Raw genomic sequence first — 22,183 nt, 5'->3', positions numbered from 1 at the left:
TAATTGCGGAAATTCAATCGACTCATCTTCATCCTTCCTCGGTCAATTCTGGTGAAGTGGTCGATTAATTTTTGAGATTCCTTCTTCAAGAAAAATATCCGACTGACCGCGAGGACATTACAAATGATTTGTCAGATAATAACAACAATCTGAGGAAATTCATATTGGATCACGATACTTGCCAACCTGATCTTATATGTTTTCCTCGAGACTTCGTTGGAAAAAGATATTTTTCCAAAAAATATTTAATTGGACCAACCAGTCTGGGATTGAGATACATAGAACGTGGCTAGATTATTCAGTAAAACTGAATAGACCATGCTGTGAACCGTGTTAGCTTTTTGTTGACAAAAAAAAAACAATATTATTATTCTTCTCGGGTTGAAGGGATACAAGACTGGAGAGGACTTACAAAAAAAAAAATGAATTCACGAAAAATCTCAAGTACACACTTATTCCTGTTTTACGTACGATTTGTGGAAAAATTCAGAGACAATTGAAGAATACATGTATGTATATCTCGTCAGAATTGCAAAATCGAGTATTGTTTTCAAGTCATTCATCGTGTTATTAATGTCATATTAACAGTGGCTAAAAGTAATTTGGCATTTCGAGGACATCAAGAGAGTTTGGTATCTTCTAACAATCCTGGAAATTTTCTATCTTTTATTAAACTTCCGGCAACTTATGATCCACTTTTGGAATCATCGATAGCCAAACATAAAGCAGGTTCTGTGACTTATTTGAGCGCGAAAATCATAAACGTAGTGCATTGACAAAATTGCGAAGAGAACTAATTCTTAAAATGTGTGTTTTTAATATGTTTAATATGTTCACGTATCAAACTTTTTTTCATATTCAATGGTGATGAAGCACATTATATCGTGCCGCACAGTTGTGCTCTGATATAGCCGTTTTATTATGGTGCGTACGCACCAAGCCAACGAACGGCCCACAGGCCAACTTTTAAAACCAGTAGCGTACAAAATATCGAAATAAAAATTAAATTTAAAAATTGAAATTAAATATCAAAATTAAAACTATTATTATTATATTAAAATGAAATTCAAGTATCAAAATAAAATTATAATCATTACATTAAAATTAAAATAAAATATTGAAGGTTAAAACAGAACATGCACAATTTAAATAAATTTTCAAGATTGACCTAAAATTAGATCATCAACAATCACGTACAGGTAATGCTCGACTTAAGATGTTTTGACTTACGAAGATACGCACTAAGATCGAAAAAAAATCAAAGAATTATTATTTTTACTTCCCCGTAAAGCACAGTTACAAAATCGTCGTTGGTTTACTCCGTAAGCACCATTAAACAAAATTACCTTTCCCTCTAAGTAATCAATCGGGGTTTTCCTATATTTACGAACTCGAGATTTTGACTGATTCGAACTGAGAATCGATACAACGTAATTTTTTTTTCAAATTTTTAAGTTGACCGGAAATTGTCCTCTTTTTTGAATTAAATTATCTCCCAAACAGCCAATCGAATCTTCTCTTGCTCTTCACGGAAAAATTCAAATATAATTCTTGTATCAATGTGATGAAGATAAAAAAAAGTCACTAAATATAATAAACCGGAGGCGGGATATTTTCCTCTTTAGAAAAGTTAAAAATGTTGTGACCACGATTCTTTCCACACCCCTGTACGTATCAAGCTGGAAAATTATATTTGCATTCTTTATGTACTAACTTAGAGCTGATACGGTTTTGGTCGGAATTTGTAAACCGGAGTAGTATTTTTTTTTTTAAGTTTCCCTACATTTGTGCTCAATTTGTATCGAAAATGCTCTCATAACCGTATTTTATTTTGTGACCTTATATTCCTCAAATACATAGATAAAGTCATGGGTTGGTCACATCCGAATTATTTTATTTACATACTTAATTTGATGAATTTGCTTCAAAATCACAGAGTGATAAAATTGAAAGAAATGTAGGAGAAAATTGTCGAGATATTAATATTGTGTCCTTAGTATATCCGTTGTTCCACATTACAGCTACGCATTTATATGTAGTGAAATTTACTATATGTACATTCTAAGAATTAAATCATCCAAGCAAAGGTGATTTCATTAACTATTTGCAATCCGCCAGTTTCTTATGATTCATACGATGTATCATCAATCATCATCATCATCTATCTACAGCCATTCACCATCCAATGGTGGATGAAGGCTTCTCCAACACGATTCCACTCGTCTGTTTTGCGCAACTCATCTATCTCACCCCACACATGAGTTATACGGGTCTACCTCGGGCACCTTTTTTTATCTTTCGACTTACGATCTTTCGATTTTCGATCTTTGCCTTCCGATATTTGCGTTTTCGGGGGTTTCACATTCGGGCCCGTCACGGAGACTTTTAGATTAGCGAAACACCGTTTGAAAAGTAAAAATCGTAGCGTTTTGCGGTAGGGCGATCCGCCCGCTCTTCCAGTTTACTTCTCGTGAACCAGTCGACCTTGGAACAAGAACGGTCGCAATATAATATAATAAAATAAAATGCTTGATATGTGCATGAGTACTATGCACCGTTACTCAATATGCTCGCACGACGAGTTGGCATCCAACTCCGTCATTTCCGTGTTTTTCATTCCTCAGAAGAACATGTCTTGTGCAGCAGTACTGCTCAAATGCCAGTCAGAATGACAGTCCGCAGGACTGTTGTCGGTCCATGAGCTAGCAACATATGTATGTACATATGTACATAGATACCGAATTTGTGGAGAGAAAAAGTTTGAAAAACACTGACGTGCAGGACCCGAATTCATACTCCTCAAGGTGTAATGGTGCTTACGGACTAAACCAACGACGATTTTGGGCCAACTTTTTAACCAGCAGTAGCGTACAAAATATCGAAATAAAAATTAAATTTTAAAATTGAAATTAAATATCAAAATCAAGCTAAAGAGCGAGATTGAGCTAAAATTAGATCATCGTTGATGTTTTGAATTACAACAATGTTTTGAATTACGACGATACCGCATGTAAAACCAGAGAAATATTATAATTTCTCTGCGTACGAGCGGAAAAAAATATTGCTAAAGTCGTCACGAGATGTTATAACATCGTTCATAAACAAATATTGACCCCCTCTCCGTTTTCAACCCCCTCGATCCTCGTCCCTTGCTCCGGGTTCATTTCGGTCTCACTGTCTCAGTTCTCGCGTGTCTGTTCAATTAATAAATACCGACCCTAAAAACCTAATCTCAAATGAATAGGGCCAACCCTAACTTAACCTAACCTGACCCTTAAATAAATAAGTGTTGGCTGCTAAGATATGTTTTTTGTAATAAATATCGACCCTAACAACCTAATCTTAAATGAATAAGGCCAACCCTAACTTAACCTAACCTTTTTTTTTTCGCTGCGTTGGAGGTGGGGAATCTTCGGAAGACGGCCTACAGTCCGAACTGCAGGGTAGTGCCGGATTTTTACCGGCTAAACCCCACCCCCGACCTCCACTCTCTGGGACTTCGTGTATTACTTCAAAAACTTTACCTAACCTAACCTGACCCTTAAATAAATTAGTGTTAGCTGCTAAGATCTAAGATAGGCGACATGCTATCATCCAACTGTCAAATATTATAATTTATTTGGTTTTACTTTTTCATTTATATTATTTAACTGATCACTTATTTAATAAATTAATGATCATTAATCTTAATTTTTAACTGGTAATTTAAGTTATTTTTAACCCACCAAATAATTAGTTGCCTTTATTTATTTTGTTATCATACTTTTTACTGTGTATTATATCTACATATATGTTATGCACTTCTACATATCGTGAGCATCAAAATTCAATATAAATTTCAGAAAAGTGTTAAATCTTTTTAATGTACATATTCGTTCATGAGCGTACTAGTTTATTCATACATGAACTGGTTTTAGTTCAAGTGTTAAAAGGCAAAAGCTACATGTGTATGTATATATCTTCAAAATAGGCTCACTACGTATTGAATGAAAGGATAGGAATGCGGATTCCATACAATGGGAAATCGTATGGAATCTGCATCACAACAGTGTTATAATTCCTTTTTCCGTTAGTACGTAGAAATACGCATAGCAATCCAGGGTAAGCATCAGTGGCGGGCGGTGACTTTTCAAACAAGGGATGCTGTCCCTTGTTTGAAAAAAAAAACCGACCAATTTATTTTTTTAAATTTAATTTTATTCTTCGTTCCTTTTTACAAAATTCATCGATAACCGCATCATAGAATTTTTTATTGTTTTTTAAATTTGACATTATTTTCTTTTCGATTGCAATTAAAGCAAGACCAGAGAGTCTTTCTTCACTTTGACTACTTCTGGTGAACGTTTTAATTCTTTTCATAGTCGAAAATGATCGTTCAGCCGATGCGCTCGTGGAAGGTATCGTACAAATTAATTGTATTAAACTAAATACTTGTTCCAAAACGTCTATTAGATCATCTTTCACAATTAATTCCTTTACGTCATTTATAGATTTCAAATGAAAATCTTGCGTTGAGTACATGTAAATTAATTCGCTTTTTAATTTCATAAAATCAAAGTATTTTCCATAAGTTAGGTGGAGTGATTTAAATAGGAAATCTGGAAAATTATTTTCATATTCTTTAAATTTTTTGACGTTAAAAAATTCGAGAAATTTTAAATTTTCGATATCTCGAAATCGATTGGTTGTATTTACTGAAAGAGTTTCTAAAATTTCAGAATAGTGAAGTTTATACGTTGTTTTCACATCTTCTTCACATTCAGCATATTTTCTTTTTCTATTAAAATTTTTAGTTATTACTTTGTTCCACAATGAATCAAAATCGTCTTTTTTGTTATCTAAATATTTTACAAATTTTTTAATTTCACTTACGCAATACGATATGTCAAAGGTTTTTTTTTGTAAAATTTCAAATAAAAAATCTGCCGAATTAAATATTGCAGAAAATAAATGCAAATTGAAATTGAATTCAAACTCTTTTAAATAACGATGAAGGACTTCAGCATTTATGACAGCATCAGTATCCCATTCGTCTTCATCATTAATTATTTGATTAAATATTTCCATTAATTCTGTTTGATATTCTAATATCATATTTAAAATTTTGCTATTGTAGTTCCATCGTGTAGGGGCAGCAGTGGGAAATCGTTTTTTTATTTGACAATCGAGAAGGGAAATTCTTCTTGAAGACTTACAAAAAAAAGTTGAAAATGACAACATACGGCTGAAAAAACGTTTGCATCCGGATATATGTTTAACAGATTGCGACAAAACTAAATTCAATCTGTGAGCGTAACAATGGACAAATAAAGAATTAGGACAAATATCTCGAATTTTTCGTTGCACTCCATTATGCTCCCCGGACATTACAGCCGCTCCATCGTACGTTTGTGCAATTAATTTGTCCAAACAACCAAATTCTTCCAAGGTCTCACGTATGTGCTGAAAAAGAGCATTAGCTGTTCTATTGGGACTAACATCGACAAATCCAACAAATCTCTCCTGAATTTCATTGTTTTCATCTACATATCTAAAAATAGTAGATAGCTGAGCTTTGCGACTGATATCTGTAGATTCGTCCACAATTATGGAAACAAATTTTGATGCACGTATTTCAGTTTTAATCTCATCTAGCAAGACTTTTGATATTGCGGATACCAAGTCATTTTGTATATGGTTCGATAGTCCAGTAAACACCGTAGAGTTATCTAAATGAGTTTTCAATTTTATGTCTGATTCACTCAACAGATACAGCAACTCAATATAATTCCCTCTATTTTCCGATTCCTGGTGTTCAAAATGTCCTCGTAAAGGTTGTTCTTGTTTTGCTAAAAAACAGATCGCGCTTATTAATTTCGACAAAATGTATCTATTTGCAGTAACTTCTTTGTTGTGCATTTCAATATTTGCTTTAAATTGAGCACTTAAAAAATTTTCTATACGAGGTCCCTTTCCAAATTTTTTAAATTGAGCAGCAGAACATATGTGAGCTTGAGAACATTCATGTCTCTTGCGCGATTTACTTAAATTGTTTAGGTCAGAAAATCCAAATTTACTCCAGACATTCACTTCTTGAGAAAATAAAATACATGGCCAACAGAATAATTTCGTTAAGTGAGCACATCCACAAATCCATGAAATTTTTTCGTATGTTTCTGTGTTAAAATACCTTTTAAATGTTTTTGTTTTAGACTGAATATTTAATATTGGTGTGGGTTTGGGGCTCTTAACAATAATCTCCTTTTCATTAAATGGGAGAGAAGCAAATCTTCTTTTCAGCACATTTTCAATTAAACAATTGCAATTATTATTGATCTCGACGACAAGTCCACTCTCATTGTTATTTTCGATATCCATATTAAAGGCAATAATGAAAACTCGTAAGTAGTGGAACAGTAAACTAAAAATAAAGTTAGACGAAACTAATTTAAATGAAAACTTAATTCAAAAGTAAAAAATAACCAACTTACAGTATAAATGATTAACTTCGTCTAAAGAAATGAATCGGCTAGCTTTTTGATAAATAACTTGGGGCGTAGCGTGCGGAAATATCGATCAACAGCGGCTTCCAAGTGAAACTCAATAGATAAGCAAACAGAGAAACCGAATCCACCGTAGAGGTTAAACAAGTGTCAACGCGTCCGCGCGAATATGACAGCCTCATAGTGCGCATGCGCAAATGGGATCGGTCCGAACTCCGAATCCATGACGCGCGCGCACTTCACTCAGCGTCTACTCGCCAGCGTCACTCGCCTGTGGCCGGCCTATGCGAATGCGGCCTATGCGAATCCTTAATAAAAATTATCAAAAGATCCTATATAATGCATCATGTAACAAAAAACACGTGATATGTGAAATATATATATATATACTCATATACTACATCATAATCACGTACATCACTAAGAATACATCGAAGCGAAATTCAAATATTTATTAAAAATACTCTTGGCTTTTTAAAGTTATAGGGGATGCGCCGCATCCACCGCATCCATGGACCGCACGCCACTGGTAAGCATACATATAAAGAGGATGGGACAAACGATTGAGAATAGTTTGTGCACGAACAAACTGGTTCGTTTGCCAGTTTGTTCTTTTGTGTACACTATAACTGGCCAGATTGGTTCGTGTATTGAGAAACGAGAATTTTCATGAACGAACGAAATTTTCACATTGTGTCTGTAACATATGTACATATGTATGTATATGTACTATATAAAAGGTTTATTTTGGCGCGCATACATTCGCGTTTACATCTTTTGAGAAATGAAATAAGATACATTAGCTAGGGGTGGGTGATCGTTTAATTTCACCTCCCCCCCCCCCCTCAAATGACGTCCCCGTTTATCGAGTGTAAATTGCGTGCACCAAGCTTGACTCTTGACTTTCATATCAATTAGACATTGGACGATCAGTGTTCATCGACCAATAGGTGACCAGCACTCATCGTTCAATCAACGATCGGGAATCGACGGCCAAGGAGTGAGCAACGCTAAACAGCCAATGAGGTCTCGCTATAGAATACAGTCATATGTAGATCACGGCGTTGAATAAGCGTTTAGTATAAAAGGCCAGTAGATTGCGCCGGTTTGTCATTCGTAGCGAACGACTGTCCGAAGTGTGAACAATAAACAACTTCTACCACTAACACCCTCCGCTTCTTTCGCTCCGCGTCGATATTTTTATTGTTCTTTCAAATAATTAAGGGACTGTAACTAAATAATACTTATTGTTGGTTTTATAGAAATATAAATGTCTATTAACCTCGACGTTCGTCTATTTTATTGTTTCTAACATTGTTTTTTTTTGTGATCCATATCAACACATTTTCTGTGTCAAAATTGAGATAATTTTTCTACTCGTGCGTGTTTTCTACTCGGATAATTTTTCCACTCATTAATTGGTTATTATTATTCCTTCTCGTCCGTGTCTGATTCGATAATACAATAATCCCTATTATTATTATTATTATTACCTATCATCGCTAGAACTTGTCAAAACACCTTTCAATATTGTTGACGGTTCAGTTGTTTACTGCTTATTATCTAACATACATATATTTACATGCGAGGAAATGTCTATATTTCACATAGCTCGAATTCCTAATAACAGCAACAACAAAAAAATCGGATGTGACCAACCCATGAATTATATTTGTATTTAAGGAATATGAGAAGCATAAAAAATAAAAAAATAAAAAAGAACAAAATTTGGAAATGAAGCACACATACCGGCTAATGTAGGGAAACTCACACAATACAAAAGTTCTACTTCTGGTTGTAGGATTTTATTCAAAATTTTTTATCACTATAAATATTATAAGCATAAAATATCAAGAGGATAGAAGTAATTTAAAAGGTAAAATAAAATAATGAAATAATGTTTTAAAAAAAAATTTACTGCTTCTGGTTTTCGAATTCTAACCAAAACTTTATCTATTCTAAGTCTGTCACTTATGGCAATCCTAATCATAAATTTACATAATTACTCAAAACTATATCTAAAGCTATAAAAAAAAGGTAAAAGTCGTTTTTTTTATTTAGCTTGTAACTTTTACCTTTTGAATGCTGACGTCTTTTCTGTAGAATGTCCGCCACGCTGAAAATTTCGCCAACATTTCCAACTAGAATTATTTAGAAATCGATTAGAAAGCAGGTATAAAAATTGTAGCTAATCCAAAGAAACCATAGATCATCTCACTGGATAACTACCGCCGAGGATTTTGAGTTTTGTAAATATGTGTTTAGGCTTTCTAATATCTCTAATAATATTGCAACAATATAAAATAAACAAAGGAAGTCTATTAATGAATGTATTTTTCCAAAACTAGTTCTACATATCTTATTCATTGTTGTTATAATGTAATGCTCACGATCTAAATGCCAAGCCACAATCTAAAATACTCAGCAGTTAGGGATTTCCATCGGGTAATTCTACTATGGTTATAAATTCAGAAATTCTGGTGTAAATCAGTCTTTATAAACATTCACACGGATTACACGACCCATGTTCAATGCTATCTGCAAAGGCTTACCGGGTAGTATTCTTGTTTATTTTTTGCATACTCAAAAAACAACGCCCATCGGCGTATTTCAGGCTCGTGGACTTGTCAGCAAAACGCCGATCGGCGTTGGTCAACATTCAAAGGGTTAAACGTAGAACTGCGTACGCCCTTACCTGATTTTTTTTTTTGCGGAGTCGCTATTTTACAAAGATTCGTTTATTTCATATCAATTGTCTGTAATATTACGATGCCAGACTGACCTCTCTGTTGCTGTTTTACAAAGATTCGTTTATTTCATATCAATTGTCTGTAATATTACGATGCCAGTCCTTTATTTTTGTCGTATAATGTCAGTAATGGTGCCTACGGACTAAACCAACGACGATTTTGGGCCAACTTTTTAACCAGCAGGATAAAACCAGTAGCGTACAAAATATTGAAATAAAAATTAGGATTGTAAATAGGTTTTTGAGCTCTTTTTCCTATTATGCTTTAGATTAACATTAGAATAATATAATACTGTGATTACTAACCAAATTAAATTAAAATTGTAAAATAGAAAATGATCAGTAGATCAGTAGCTATTAAAATAGATATAAGATGTATTGTGAACATAATTTCGTAATAATAAAAAGCATTTAAAAATCAAAAAAAAAAAAATTAAAATTAAATTTAAAAATTGAAATTAAATATCAAAATTAAAACTATTATTATTATATTAAAATTAAATTCAAATATCAAAATAAAATTATAATCATTATATTAAAATTAAAATTAAATATTGAAAGTTAAAACAGAACATGCACAATTTAAATAAATTTTCGAGATTGACCTAAAATTAGATCATCAACAATCACATACAGGTAATCCTCGACTAAAGATGTTTTGACTTACGAAGATACGCACTAAGATCGAAAAAAAATCAAAGAATTATTATTTTTACTTCCCCGTAATGCACAGTTACTGAGAATATATCATGTATTAGTATGGGTGATCCAGCGATCGTCGCCAATCCGTTACGTTGTCGGTACATCAATCGAAATTTTTTTATTCTTCAATTGTTTCTTTCGTCAAAATAAATCAAATAATTAAATCCATCTCAGAGGTAAAATTTATCGGATAATGTGTGATTATTAATTTTATTTCGACGAAAGAAAAAAAAACCCTTTGACAAATCACCGACAACCGACACCGACGGTTTTTTTGTTAAATGTTTCATCGACGGCCGAAATACAGTAGTATATCGTGACGACTTTTAAGAAATAATAACAAGATTTTTTTTCGCTCGTAATCAGAGAAATTATAATATTTCTCTGGTTGTAAATGCGTATCGTCGCAATTCAAAACATTGTTGTAATTCAAAACATCAACGATGATCTAATTTAAGCTCAATCTCGCTCTTTAGCTTAATTTTGATATTTAATTTCAATTTTTTAATTTAATTTTTATTTCGATATTTTGTACGACACTGGTTTTAAAAGTTGGCCCGAAATCGTCGTTGGTTTGGTCCGTACGCAGCATTATGCGATTGATAATTTCTGATTTACAGTGATTTTAAATGCAACATTTTTTCACCGCTAATATTTTATAACGTATTCACGAATAGGCGTAGTTTTACACTAACTTTCTCAGACCAATTGATTCATGTTGGAGTTCCGTGGTCCATCGCAGTCATTCTGACATTTTCACGTTCTGATAGTCAAAGAGCGTCACTCCTCGTCGAGGGCATGACGGCGAGTGGGGCATGACGTTTGCGCAGTTGTCAGGGTAGACAGTAGTAGCTTCGTCAATCCAAAGTCGTCAGGGGGGCGAATGGGAGGACCGCGGGGTGGGGGCGGAGGCGCGGCTGTTGACTCTCCCTCCCCCCCTCTCCTCGAGTCGTTCTCTCCTCACTCCTCACTCCCCACCCCCACCCGTCGGCCGGGTTAGGCGTACGTACGATGACCCCGCGTACGCTAGGTTCATTCATTGTAAACCGCTGCAACTCGGAATATTTCGACTACCTAGCGATTTGACACATCACTTTATTGATTAAATACCGTTCGAAAATTCGATTACAATCCACGATCCTGGTCCAGTATGAATAGGCGGAGTTATCATCTAGTGCCGAGCAGTTATTCAAACGTATATCACGTTTATAATTGTTCCGCTAGTTGACTAATCAGCCATGGTCAATGCTAAATCCATTGCTTCCGAATTGGAATACTTTTGCTTGCGCTTTTCCTTTACTTAAAAACATAGTCATCTTTTATAAATATATAAATATTTATGATAAAAAAATATATGTAATAAATATACCTATCTTCAGATTTGATTTGAATTTGACACTTTTTATTCTGAATTGGACTTGGACTTGAAAGTCTAAACATGAATGTTTTACTTGCGGTCCCCCTATCAGCCAGCGTGCGGCACATGCAGTCGCAAGTCATCAATAAAGGGACGGATAACCAAGGTGCCGTCTTGAAAAAAACGAACCCAGAGGATGCTGTGTATTGTTCATTGCATTGTTAAAGGTTCGCCGAACGTTTTTTTTTTTTGGACTCAAGCTTTGTAAATAGAACTAAACCGCCCCGATTCCTAGAAAAAGCACTGTGACTATCCAGTGTCTAGTCATCAATGATCTTGCAGTTTTGTTTTGTGTTAATTCAATTTTTTGTATTACTCGGCTTCGCTCGGTATTTGTAATATAAACAGCTTAAACATGACTAATCTAATAGTACACATTTAATTAAAAAAAATAATAATAATAAAAAAAATTATAAATAAATAAAAATTTATAAAAAAAATAATTTTTAAAAAAAAAAAAAAAATATATATATATATATATATATATTGAGTCTAGAATCCGGCGGCTGCGCCCCCTGCGGTGCCCCCCCTGCGGTGGGGGACTTCGAATCCTCTGAATCGAAAAAAAATTAATCGGCGTCTATGAATCAAAAAAAAAACCGATTCATTTGTTCGATGACGTCACGGATCTACGAACGAACGAACCAACAACCAAGGATACATACATATATGCAGTCTCTTACCAAATTACATATTAATTACAAAATTACATACAAATTAGATCTTCCAGATCTACGGACTAATATCTAAAAAATTGATATGTACTCGTATATAATATGTGTATTAACCCGAATGTGAGTCTCCGATAATAATATTTATTTTATTATTATAATAAATGCATAAAAATGAATACATAATAACAATAACAATAACAAATTAATGACCAATGTGAGCTGACAGGTTGCTCCAATGCGTCACACCAGTCTCACAAAAGAAATACACGAACAGTAACAAATTAGAAATCATTAATATGTAATATGTAATCAATCCAAAATATATATCAGGAATTTAGATCTTATCTAATGCTTGACTAATGAACTTATTATATACAAACATCCTGTGGTTAACTGTTGAAGCTATATAAACAACAGCAAAATACCACAAATCTTATTTACACTTTCAATATTTTTCTTCTATAGAGAAATATACACCAAACCATACCTAAATACTTGCTAGATTTTGATATTTGCAAACTTGACGATTCAAAGCAATTTCCTCTACAAGACAAACAAACATGCTTTACGGGCGATATAATTAATTTTCAACCGTTTATTATGATATCGACACCGATTATTTTACGTGACTAACCGTTTTGTTTATTGGCGTATATATCTTGTGATAATAAATATATATATATATATATATATATATATATATATATATATATATATATATATATATATATATATATATATATATATATATATATATATATATATATTTATGAGCTGCTTTACGAATGTCGTGATGGATTTTCAAATCAAACTGTCTGACCACGTACACTATTCGTCGTTTTATCGAATTTTCGATGCATTGCTATGAATGCTGTTTGAGAGTCTCTTACCGTCGTCGCTGCTTTGTTGGAAAATCAATGACGATTACCCGTCGACACAGACGAAATCGATATTCATGTCTCTGGGTATTTTAAATATTGTATGCAAATCGATACGAACGAACACCGGATGCAACAATTCAAACGGCGAGGCTCTGTCAGTACTTACCCCATTTTGTACTTACAATCGTCGTTTTTTGCATATCTCCTTTACGTTTCACTTACGATTACAATTCAGGAAAAAGTTTGCCTCTTATCCGATCGTTTTCATACTTTGCCATATTGCACATTTTGGTCATCAATATAAGTAAATGGATCCTCCGCCATTACGATAGAGATAAAATATCGTTTAAGAAGCGTTTCAAGATCGAAATTTTTTAATCTCGGTGACGTCTCGTAGTCATTAATTTTATACATAGATGGCGGTAGTAAAATAAAATTATTGGTATTTTTATTCAAAATAAAAATTTTATATACAAATTATAGAAGAGGTATCATATGTATACATATTTTTCTGTGCTGGCGCATTTCCGCGTCGATCTCTGGTAATAACTAAAGCCCGGATAACCAAGGTGCCGTTCATTGTTCAAATGTTGTAAATGCATTGTTAAAGGTTTGCCGAACCTTTTTTACAAAGCATTTACAACAATTGAACATTGAGCGGCACCTCGGCTATCCGTACTCTGGTAATAACTAGAGGTAGGATATCACAGTGCTATCCATTGTTCGGCAAACCTTTAACAATGCATTTACAACCTTTGAACAATACACGGCCCCCTCAGACTCCGGTGACTAGTAATAACTTAATACCAGGTTACTAATAAGTAATAAAACAATTTTTTACTAGCGTCTTCTTACTCCGCTTTTTGCACTTTAAAATTTGTATACAAGCTAGATAAGAATCTATTACCCAAATATTTTAATGTTTGCCGAACCTTTTTTACAAAGCATTTACAACAATTGAACAATAAACGGCACGCTTCCGGTCCTACCTCTACTTATTACTCTACTTGAATTTTTTCGTGAAAAGCACACACATGTTTTCTCGTTGTCCTAATATTTATTTTGTCTTTGTCGTATCTTTTTATGTATTTTACTGTAAGAACCCTTATCTGCTCGTAGGCACCACACTTTTTCCACCTTCATCCCAAAATTTTTTCTGAGAAATCCTTATATTATTTATATTACTGGTTTTATTTTTTTCTCTATATATTTCTATCTTCTCACGAAATATTCTCTGGAAGGCGTTCGAGCATCCACTTGTTGGAACGTGTACCTTTTTACTGTGTATTATCTTTTTTGTGCTCTTCGATGAATTTGGTGGACCTATACTTGCTTTAATGAATTTTGTATTTTATAAATTCATATTATCATGCATCGCAAAGGAGATACATATATACAGAGTTTCAATATTTGTATTATTATATCATGTACATAATAGCGCTATTCTGTGTGTCTGCGATAACGCTCGCCGTAGTATAATAATCGTTTCGATTCGACACATGTACTTAACAGTTAAAACCGATTTTTTTCATATTAAACAATTAAATTTAAATATTATATTAATTATATTTTAAAGATTTTTAAAAAAAAAACATGACTGCGATGCGAATCGAACACATGACCGACATAGTTCTTTTAATTTTTTTTATACTACTGCTACAACCCATGGATTATAATATTTTGATAATAATATTTCTAAGTGACTAAAAATGTACAGAATTGGTGTCACATCACAATAATTGCGATGTCATATAACTTTATTTTAACTCCTGTATCAATTCCTTTTCCAATACCACCCGGCGAAATATCAACGGGCACAACAATAGTACAATATAGTATTAATAATATTATACATAATATAATAATTGAAGCCGAAATATGTATAATAGTTATATCATATCGCATAAACACGAATATGAATACACATAACTTCTAATAAATTAATCTGTGTCGTATATCCTTTATATATGTAAATACTTTCCAATTGAAAATTTTGGCTTCTTGTTTAGGCATTTTATGTGATCAAATTCGATTGTGTATTTTGTTTCGCATCTTTTTAAATACATAGCTCTTTAACATTATATATTCTTAAAAATGAAGTTTTTGTTTTAAGTGAGAAGCATGCTTCCTAAGAAGAGCATGTTAATTTTAAAACAGTTACTACTTTTTTATTGTATAAGAGCTACTGTAATGTCTTCCTTTATTTATACACGCGCGCATACACATACTACATTGAGTGGACGATTCTTTGTCTCGAAAATGAGACGACGTGAGTAGAGTTGGGTGAGCTCGTCCGTGGGTGCATCTAAAAACTGGACGAATGCGAACATCTGACGTTGCACCGGTGGAAGTGCATCGAAGGAGGATCACCCACCTACCTACCTGCTGGTGCTGCCGGTCGACTGCTCGAGAACGTTGACCCTTTCGGACAGAGGTCTGTTTAGAACCTGTCCTAGACAATAAAGAGAATCCCTCGCGGCTGCTAAACCACCAACCTGGATCCCAACTTTCAACAACGACTGCGATGAGAGGATGCGATGGTCCTACCATTGCAAAATTCGCGTCGGCTCTCGCGTTTTTGCCACCTGTGGGCTAGCCATCGATGGGAAACCCTTTGTTGTTTGTGGTCGTGACGGTTTCTCCATTCCTTTTTTCTGTGGTCTCTTGTTCTTCGAGTGCAACGTATTCGTTGACACGGCTCGGCTCTAGAAGTCGAACCAGTTGAATGTTTATTTTGAACGCTGTTTGTGTACCATATCTCGAATTGGAAAACGACTGTCTCGCGTATTAAATCTCAAAATTTCTGATTTGGTTTACTCATATATGTATAGATTTTGTACAAATCAACGTAATTCCTTGGCATATGTACATGAATTCTACTATGTACAGCAGGCTTAACACTAACAAGCTATTTTATTACAAGCCTCTTCTATGTTTGCCTTCGCTCGTTCGTGTGACAACATTTGGATTTGATATCCTACATTCTTCCGATCATTTTGAAACTTTGCCATTTTGCGCGGTTTGGTCAAGAATATTTGTAAAGTTAGGTAGAGCGTACATGCATACATATTTAATTATGTATGTAAATATATCCATGAAATCCTCACGTTTATGGGGTGCTTCCACTCTCGAAGTTCGCATTCAGAAAGAAAGCTTAAATAATTTCAATGTTATCACTAGACACCGGATAGTCACAGTTCTATCCATTGTTCCATTGTTGTAAATCCTTTGTAAAAAAGGTTCGGCAAACCTTTAACAATGCATTACAACCTTTGAACAATACGCGGCACCTTCTGGGTCCGGTGTCTAGCTATCACTAGAGTTCGGCGCGACGGCGCGCTCCATTGTTCATTTGTATAGTGAACTTTGTTTTTGCTCTTTAGCTTTGTAGTTTGCCCTCTTTCCTGGAAAATAGACCCAAAACTCCCATTTTTGTCCAAAAAGCACGTTCCCGCGCCGATCTTCGATAATCACGAGCGTATCAGTGTTAAAAAACCTTGTAAAAATGTATTGTATTACTCACAATTAACGGGGACCCTTTTAGATGATTACGTAGTATGAGAGGATAGTTTGGATATTTCTCAAAACTGGGAAATTTTTCTGCTCTTTACTTTGTCGTTCATATGTACATATGTACATACATACGTAGATATGATCCAACTGGTCAAACTAGGTGTGCGTTAACTAACCACCGGTTTAAAGACAACTACTCGTTCGCATAATCTCCGACAAAACTTGAACTCGGCGATCGAAAAGTTCTAGTTCGAAGTACGGAATGCAAGGATACTTGAAATAGAATCGGCCACAAGTGGGTTCAGTAACCTCTTTATGGTGAAGGGTGCATCCTGAAGATTGAGGGTAGTTTTTTTTCGCTTTGCGTTAAATCGATTCGTAATTCTAATGGAATAATTTAAGTTATATTTCTTATGAATTTTTGAAGCATTGGGATGTCAAACCTATAAACATAAGTATGTATTATCATTTGGTGACTACAACCGTATCCGAACCGAAAGTAATCTGAGCATATGCAAAACTTTAAATTGTAAATATATTATATTGTTACAAATTTGTATTATATATCACAGTATGAAAGTTTTTATAAAATGTAAAAGAAAATATTTGTTAATTAGCATTTGATTTTTTTAATAAATATTTGAACTACCAATATTAGGATACATATTTTTTAAGTAACGAAAAAAGCGGGAGGAGGGGGTCGTAAAAATCAAACACCGCCCTGGTCCTTTTTTATTTAGCACTATCCCACTGCGTACGCCTGCCTATGAACACTGAGTATCTGTAGCGTGCATAGGGCGCGAACACACAGCGAGGGATGCGGTATCTTGTACGTGGGATATTTCTTTTAGATAGTTTTAAACAAAAAAGGGTCGAATTGTTTAAACACCGAAGGGTCGAATTGGTATATATCACCGTCAAGTTAGTATAAACAATTCCATAGAATTTCAACGAGACCGCTCCAATGAATAGACGATCCCATGTTTATACTGCACGATACCGCGTATACGACGCCGTATACGCGTGTTTTTTTTTTGTATGTTTAAAACTATCTAAAAATATATCCCACGTACAAGATACCGCATCCCTCCCTGTGTGTTCGCGCCCTAAGTACGCTCAGTATCTATTATATAATTAACTAGTTGTTTTACCCGGCTTCGCTCAGTATTTGTAATATAAACAGCGTAAATATGGCGAATCTTATAGTAAATATTAATTTGTTTTTTTATTTAATTTATTTAAATCGAAAAAAAAAATCGACTCGTCATAGAAATTTTGACTTGTTTACGAAATTCTCAACCAACAATACGTAATACAAAGTCTCTTTCGAAATTATATATTAGATTTACCGAGAACATATAAGTATCATTCCATAATTTTGATAAAAAAGCCAGTCTTTAAATGTTTTACTACTAATTAACTGTTAAATAGTTATCTTGATTTAAGATTAATTTATTGATTTTCGATATAAACGTGATTGGGAGCCATTGCTCGATGTGAACATTTGAAGCCGGAGTGAAAACTCAATGAATTAAGTAACGGGCTTGCATATTTCATAAATTAAGCAATTTTTTACGAGCCTCTTCTTACTTTTTGCCTATTTCAGTATATAGGTAATTTCACAAATTCGGCGTTTCAATTTTTTTCGACCCTTTAAATATGTGTGCTCTTCACAAGAAAACTCATGTAAAATCCTTGTATCAATGCGATGAAAATAAAACAAAATCATTAAATTTAATAAACCGGAAGTGGGACTTTTTCCTCTTTGAAAAGTCACAAATATTGTGACCACACGATTTTTTCCACACCACTGCACGTATCAAGCTGAAAATTTATATTTGTATTATTTATGTACTAACTTAGAGCTGATAAGGCTTTGGTAAGAATTCGTAAACCGGAAGTAATAATTTTTTTTAAAACAATATTTCATTATTTTATTTTGACCATTTAAATTATTTCTATCTTCTTGATATTTCATGTTTATAATATACTAGTGGTCTTACCGGCTTCGCTCGGTATTTGTAATATAAACTGCCTAAACATGACTAATCTTATAGTAAACATTTCATTAAATTTATTTGAATAGTTTTTTATTTTTATTTTACATACATATTTTCACATACATATATACAAATATACCAGGAAGGCTTAACAGGTAAGCCCCAAATGCGCCTTCCTGGTCCACATAATTATGACATAGATACATGTAAATCTAAATATCTGACATCTATGGTCAGTATACATATATTACAAACATCGTATTAATACGATAAATAACAATGAATAACTTTCATGTAACAATACGAATTTTATATTCGATAAACAACCACAGAGACATCTATGGTGAGCAATATGGCGAAACCCAAGATATAACAATAACTAAAGGTTCGCAACAGAAAATTGGGAAGGAAACGCCAATTTTACAGGAATCGTTTCAATGAAAATCAGAAAAATTGGCAAATTCTGATAAGAAACGATCGATCTAGACAAATCAAGGTCTGGCCAACAGCGAGACTTAGCGGGGATGCGAACTCGTAACATCAAGTACGAAATAATTCAACATTCACCACTAGACCACGCTGCTGGTTATTATTTTATATAAATTTATTTGAATACTCAAATGAGTATTCAAATAAATTTATATAAAATTTTTATATTTCGAAAATGCTCTCATAACTCGTATGTGTGTGTAATTATCGAATTTTGTTTTGTGACCTTATATTCCTCGAATACATAGATAAAGTCATGGGTTGGTCTCCACAAAATCCTGGCCTGTGGGGCCGTGCTCTGAGAACGCGATATATATTTTGACAGTCGCGTGCCCTACAGAAAGATCGTCCGGACGAGCGAGCGTTTACCTGGCGCGGGCCCGGTCAAAGGTAAAATATGTATATATCGCGCGCACTCGCACTCGCACACGTGCACGCAAACACATACATACGCACACGCTCGCTCAGTCACGCACACTCGCGCACGCGCACGCGAATCCAAACGAGCACATGGGACGACGAAGGGCCGGCAATGCACCGCGGAGGGGAGGAGGGGCAGGCGAGGGCGAGGGGAGGACGCGCTCGGCGAAGGGGGGTTCGCTCCCCGCCTGCAGTCGGTCGCGCGATCGGGCGCGGTACGCACGTCTCTCCCACGCGCGTCGACGCGACTATTTATTTATTTATTTATCATACCGTAGACGCTGTCACCTCTCCGACCCCCCCCCCCCGCCCTTTATTTTACACCTTTAAACTTGGACTTTTAATTTCACCTCCCCCCCCCTGTCTATCTCGAATTGTTTTGATCCTAGGGGGCTCACATCGATCCGGCATGGTCTCGTGACGTCACACACCCCTCACAAGCACGCAGACACGCGCACGGTGTGCATCGAATAGTAACATAATCGTAGTGTGCCCTGAACCGTCGGTCTTCGAGCGATTTTTTTTGTGGGTCGTCGTTCGAGGTGTTGTTGTTGATGTTGTTGGTGGTGTTGTGGTACGTAGGAAGGAGTGCGAGCACGCTGGGACTCTTCTTCTGACTGTCGCTGCATAAAAGGTACAAAAAAAATAAACAAACCACACATCTATATACACGTTTTATTATTTGTCTTGCTCGTCTGCACCGCGATATACACCTTCGTAGTATACGTATGTATTGAATTTGTGAAGCCCGCATCGTTTGTGGGCTCTCATCCCGCGAGCTTGTGTGCACTCAACATTTTATAAGTGAAAATGTTCGATTTTAAACCCCCCCCACACCCCCACTTTGTCTTTATTTATCTCTCGAAGACTACATATACTGGAAGATGCAGCACCGAGAAGTAGTCATATAACGAAATTGCTTCGAGTCATTGAGCAATTTTTTTGTTTATTTTTCAATTTAAACAGTTCTGGCCTTAAAATAAAAACTGTTGATAGCATTTTAAACATGTGTATCATTTCAAATGAATGTATAGTCCATTCGCATAGCAATAATAGATGTTTTACACACAAGAACTCACTCGAAATTGAAACGCTTATTTAAAACGGTATTCCATGATCAAAATTAGTGATTGTTATTGTAAAATAAAAATAATTGTGGCATCACATCAAGTCGTTTTCGATACTTATTGGTTATATGGGCGCAACCGAATATTCAGAATACACACTTGCACTGACCAATACAAGGCAGATTCAATAGTAAATAATTTCCTGTAAAATTTTTAATTGCTTTATTTTCTATCAGCTCCATATTTCACTGCGTTTATAGTTTATAAATACTGAAATTAATGCTAAAATCAACCATGATTTTGCCATATAAGTTTATGCAATTGTTTTGGTCGAAGGGAGTGTCCCCTAAATTCAGTATATTGTTCAATAATATGTAGCTTCAATCACTGGTTGCGTACTGTCACTTCAATAAAACTGTTTGCGACACCTAGAGGACATTCATTTAACTGCCGTGTGTTTGTTTGTGTTACTGTTTGTATTTGATTCTCCGTTGCGTCCATATAACCGATAAGTACCGCCGTTTTCTTTTTTCTCGAATTGATAGCAAAAGTTTTTCGTAAAGATCACCCAACTCCAATCTTTATTTACTTGTACATATTATATAAAACAATGCGTAATAACGACTATTGCAAATTAACGAAATGAGATAATAAGCCACATCTGATCGGTTTTGTCGTATAAAATTGAATACCTAAAAGATACTTCATCGAAATGATGAACGATTGAGTTAATCGATGCTATGATTTCGGAATAACCCATACGTGCATATACGTTTTCTTTAGAACGAATTGGTCTACGTGACGCAGACGCAGCGTTGATGACTGATAGATGACTTTAGCGGAAGTCTTACGTCCGTGTAAATTTGTATACACACCTATACTCTTTGAACGACTCACTTTGCCGTGTGTATATTCATTGACATGTTTTTTACGACTCGCGTGAGTCAATGCCCGTCGTTGGAAACGGCGCGCCAAAACAGCTGATTACTTCTATCGCATGTGTGTACAAAATACGCGAGCGTTTTCTTGTTTCGTTAGTACATGGTATCGCTATATGTATTTTGTAGTGATCATGATCACACTACGGTGAGTGCGATCGAAACAAAGGAATTCGCAACGATGAGACGTGCTTGCAATATAACAGTTCAGAACTCCATTGTCTCCAATGATATACATATATTGAATCATCATCTACCGTCTGAATCGGAATCGTCACATACATAGAATCTCTCAATTCCGAAAAAAGAAAATTTTGCATATGTCGTTTTTTTGTGCTTTTACATTCAACTTATAGTGATACACTTTCAATAGTGTCGTATACATTGAAGTAGATATATTTATAACATATCCAGTGAATTGATGGATGAATTCTTTTTAACGTCTTGCGTAAAATTTTAGTTCCGTGCGACCTATGCTTCTTTTGAGCATTTCCCTATATATTTATTCTGTCATCTTGATCGTGTTTCTAATATTTATTTGTTTAGTATACTTCGGGCTGGCAGCAAAGACGATAGAGCCAAGGGGTTTGACATATAAAAAATTCGGATATGACCAACCTATGACTTTATCTATGTATTTGAGGAATATAAGGTCACAAAACCAAATTCGATAATTAAACGTACATTCACACATACCGGTTATGAGAGAATTTTCGATGCAAATTTAGGAAAACTCACACAAGTTCTACTTCCGGTTGTCGAATTTTGTTATTACTTAAAATCACTAATTATTATACACATTAAATATCAATAAAATATAAATAATTTAAATTGAATAAGAATTATATATC

At 34.6% G+C, this 22,183-nt stretch overlaps 2 protein-coding genes across 2 annotated transcripts in view; one reads left to right on the top strand and one right to left on the bottom strand.

The window, feature by feature from the left end:
• Utx (Utx histone demethylase) overlaps window positions 1-22,183 on the top strand; it is a 69,252-nt gene that overhangs the window by 13,909 nt on the left and 33,160 nt on the right. The window lies entirely within an intron of this gene.
• LOC143912064 (zinc finger MYM-type protein 1-like) lies at window positions 4,077-6,734 on the bottom strand. Its single transcript, XM_077431234.1, has 2 exons — window positions 6,471-6,734; window positions 4,077-6,400 (listed from the first exon to the last, which is right to left on the bottom strand). The coding sequence occupies exon 2, from the start codon at window positions 6,355-6,357 to the stop codon at window positions 4,177-4,179; it is 2,181 nt and encodes a 726-aa protein (XP_077287360.1). The 5' UTR covers window positions 6,358-6,400; window positions 6,471-6,734; the 3' UTR covers window positions 4,077-4,176.

The sequence above is a fragment of the Arctopsyche grandis genome, chromosome 1 (assembly GCF_051622035.1).
Source record: "Arctopsyche grandis isolate Sample6627 chromosome 1, ASM5162203v2, whole genome shotgun sequence".
NCBI lineage: Eukaryota > Metazoa > Arthropoda > Insecta > Trichoptera > Hydropsychidae > Arctopsyche > Arctopsyche grandis.
The sequence above is the reverse complement of the archived record's forward strand: the minus strand, read 5'-3'. Positions and strand labels throughout refer to the sequence as shown.